Below are 3708 nucleotides of genomic sequence, written 5' to 3' on the forward strand. Positions count from 1 at the left end.
TCCCATTACTCGCTCTCTTCTGTGAAATGCCGTGTGTGTTTGTCAGAAGTGGTGCTGCACGCTCAGAGTGAGACGTCTTCGTTAGGCTTCGTTAGATCTCTGCTGAGATCAATACGGCTGATCGACTGGTCGACTGATCGGCGATTGGCTGATGGGCTGATTGGCTGATTGGCTGATCGGAGGACAGGCGTCATCACTGAGAGTGTGAATGAGTGAATCTGAGTTGATGTGATGAAGTTCTGACTGAATGAAAACTTTCTTCACGTGGAAACGAAACGAGAGAATTTATTTTATTCTAATTAAGAAAATAATTATTTTCAGAGAAACGTCTCGAGAACATTTTCTAGAAGAAAGTTTTTGATTTGTTTTAATTTAAATATTAATCTTTTTATGAAATCTGTTGAAACTTTAAATCTGCGTTCTGACTGTGTTCATGTTTCACAGGAACCTCATGTATTTATTTCATCATGTCTTTATTTGTATTTTAGTAATTCTCATGTTAGCGACATTAGCTTGTTTTAATGCTACATTCCTGCAGGCTAACACATGTGCATGTTAAACAATAGAAGCAGCTAACAAAATGCTAGCGTGCTGTTTTTCTGCTCCTCCATCCTGTTAGCGTTCCTCATTGTGTCTAACTGGCGATTTAGCATCGAGCTAAGGGGGTCCTGTTAGCATGCGGCTAACGAGCTGCTCTCGGTTGTGTGTTTCAGATCCGCGTGGACGGGATCCCGCCGCCGGCCCAGAATGCTTTGCTGTACGAGACGGTGACGGTGGTGGAGGGGAAGCCCATCCTGAGGGACATGGTGTTCAGCCCGGACCACCAGTACATCTACCTGCTGAGCGACCGACAGGTAGGCACACCTGAGCCGGGCCTCGGGCAGGCGGTGGAGGACGGTGATCCGTGTGAGAAACATCAAAGGATCTTTAACGTTAACGAGCCTAACGAGCAGCTTTCTGATCAGAGTTCTGACTGGAAGGAAAAACCAGAGACGACAAATCGGTTCCTCGCTGGGTGTTGAAGTCTGGATTGTGTTGTTTTAACATCTGCAGGCAGGAAACAGTGAATATGAATATGGCTCAGCTGGCGCCACACACACACACACACACACACACACACACACACACACACACACACACACACACACACACAGGGCTTTGTGTGTGTTAACAGTGTTATCGTCCTGCTGAGAGGAAGCAAAGTTCAACAAGTGTGAGTTCCGGTGCAGCTGAAGACTCACAAAACCTGAAACACACAAAACCTGAAACTCAAACACACACAAAGCTGACGGGCTTCAATCAGCTTTGTTGTTTTCTGTTGGTTTGTTTGTGTTTTTGTTGTTTGTTGTTGTTTGTCAGTTCTTAGACTTTTTCTTTTAAATCAATTTTTCTTGTTTTTGTCTTTTTTTTGGTTGTTTTTTTGTTCATTTTTGTCATTTTTTCTGCATTTTTTAAAATCGTTGTTGGTTTTTGCGTTCTGTCGGCTCTTTTCATCTTTTGTTAGTTTTTTTGTTGTTTTTGTTGTTTTTTGTTGTTTGTTTTGTTGGTTTTTGTCAGTGTCTCCGGGTCTGTGTTGGTTCTGTCGGTTCTGTCGGTTCGTGCGAGCAGCTGGTCGGCGCCGAACGTCTCCGTAGAATCAAACCTTCGTTCCTTTGTCATGAGTCACACAAACACGAGTTTGGATCTGAGATGATCTCATGTGATCGATCCTCAGCTCTGGTCGGCTTCAGTCCACATGTATGAACATCTGAAGTATTGATTCTATGTTAGCAGTAAAATCACGGCTTTAGCACTGATGCTAACTAGCGTAGGCTAACAGAGCTGCTGCTAGCATAGCATAGTGTTATCATTTCAGGATTAGTGCTAACTAGCTTAGCTTCAACGCTGTCTGCAGTGGTTTTGTTGTGAAACGTTTAAAGTTGAAGACGGCGTTCATTAAATGGACGAAGCAGTCGCTACGTATGCTAACAACAACAATGCTAACAACAACAATAATAATGACAATAATAATAAACAGTCACTTGTCCAAACACAGTTTATATTATATTTAAAAGAATAAAGTTCTGCAGAGGAAGCAGATTAAATTGTGAAATCAGCAGATTTTCAAATGAAAGTTTTGATTTGATTCTTTCAAACATCAGAATCTGTGTGAAGGTTTAAAACAGGCGTTAAAATGTCTGATTTCTACGTCAGACGATTAAAACTGTTTAAAGGATCGTTTCCAGATGTTCAGCACAGAAGACTTTAATCAGCAGATGTTCTGTTGAATTTCAGTTAATTTATATAAAAGCAGTGAATCAGCAGGTTTCTGGTTCTGATCCGGTTCAGACTCAAAACGTTAAGTCTGATTTTTACCAGCTGAAGGTCTGACTTTAAATCATCATCAGTCGTTATAATAACACTAATTATAATAATATATAATGATAAAATATATAATGTAATATAATAATGATAATTAATTATAATTGACTGTTTTTAGTAAATATCTGCACAGAATTAACTCATCAGATGTCTAACAGGACCTTTGCTTTGAGTGTCTTAATACATAAAGAAATAAAGGCTGTAAAGCACCGGATCCAGAACCGGGCTGGGTTTCTCCTCGGAGGTGTTTTTTTCTCTGACATCAGCAGCTCGGTTTCTGCTCGACGCCGTTTCTCTGTTTCACTGCAGTGTTACATAAACGCTCACATTTACATGAAGCCTGAGCAGCGATCAGAGCTGCAGCCGCTCAGCCGGCGCTGGCTGCACGGTTCTGCATGGTTCTGGACCGTTCTGATGGGTTCTGCTGCTGCGCTCACATTCGATTCATCCCGATCAGAACACCGTCTGTTAGAATCTCATAAACAGAATAATGAGGCTCCTTCAGGTTTAACGACTTTCTGCTCCAATCAGGTCCCAATGTTCAGTTACAGTTAAATCAGCAGGTTCTGAAGGAGGTTCTGACCCGAATGTTTGAGTATAAATAAATGATTCATGTCTGAATAAAATAAATATGTGATAGCAGAGTTCTGGTTCTGATTCTGAAGCAAAGAAAATCGTCTGTAAATGAACGAGTTCAGTCAGCAGGACGAGAAATAACGAGTCCAGAGTTTTATTATTTAAAATCATCATTTAACATTTAACGTCTGAATTAAACGAGTTTCAGTCGACGACCACAAAGAAAAGTTTGAGTTTTAACGTTTTAATGAAAGAAGCGGTTCAGATCCAATCAGCAGAAGAAACGTTTTGAGACGGTTGTTGTGACGTTGTCGTCGACACGTCAGCAGGTTTCTAACGACGGCTTTAATTAGATTCATCAGAAGACAAAGAAAAGCTGTGAATGAACGTCTGCCAGACGCCGCCACCTTCACGTCTCCACGCCGCTCTGAAGGTCAAACGGAGGTTAAAGACGACTCAGAGCGGCGAGGAGGAGGAGCGCTGAGTCAGCACACGGCGTCCGACACAAACCTGATAATGAGGTCAGAGCAGACAATGAGCGCATTCAGGCCCCAGTGAGACGCTCAGTGTGTCTCCGGCCGCAAAGGCTTCTGGGTAAAGCACACAACACACCAGCGCTTGTCCTCCGCTTCTGAGCGCGCTCAGTGAGGCTCAGGAAGACCGGGACTGGATGGTTTTACAGCGGACCACAAAGAGACGCACAATGACACAAATAAAGCGAAAGATAAACAACAGACAACAACAACAACAAACTGACAATGAACACAAAAT

At 42.3% G+C, this 3708-nt stretch overlaps 1 protein-coding gene across 1 annotated transcript in view; it reads left to right on the forward strand.

Moving 5' to 3' along the window:
- plxna3 (plexin A3) overlaps nt 1-3708 on the forward strand; it is a gene marked incomplete at its 5' end in the record, with an annotated part of 75813 nt that overhangs the window by 39427 nt on the left and 32678 nt on the right. The window contains one exon of the mRNA XM_008288859.1: nt 714-904. Within this exon, the coding sequence (XP_008287081.1) occupies nt 714-904 (191 nt within the window). The remainder of the gene's footprint in view (nt 1-713; nt 905-3708) is intronic.

Source organism: Stegastes partitus, unplaced genomic scaffold (assembly GCF_000690725.1).
Source record: "Stegastes partitus isolate 25-593 unplaced genomic scaffold, Stegastes_partitus-1.0.2 Scaffold577, whole genome shotgun sequence".
NCBI lineage: Eukaryota > Metazoa > Chordata > Actinopteri > Pomacentridae > Stegastes > Stegastes partitus.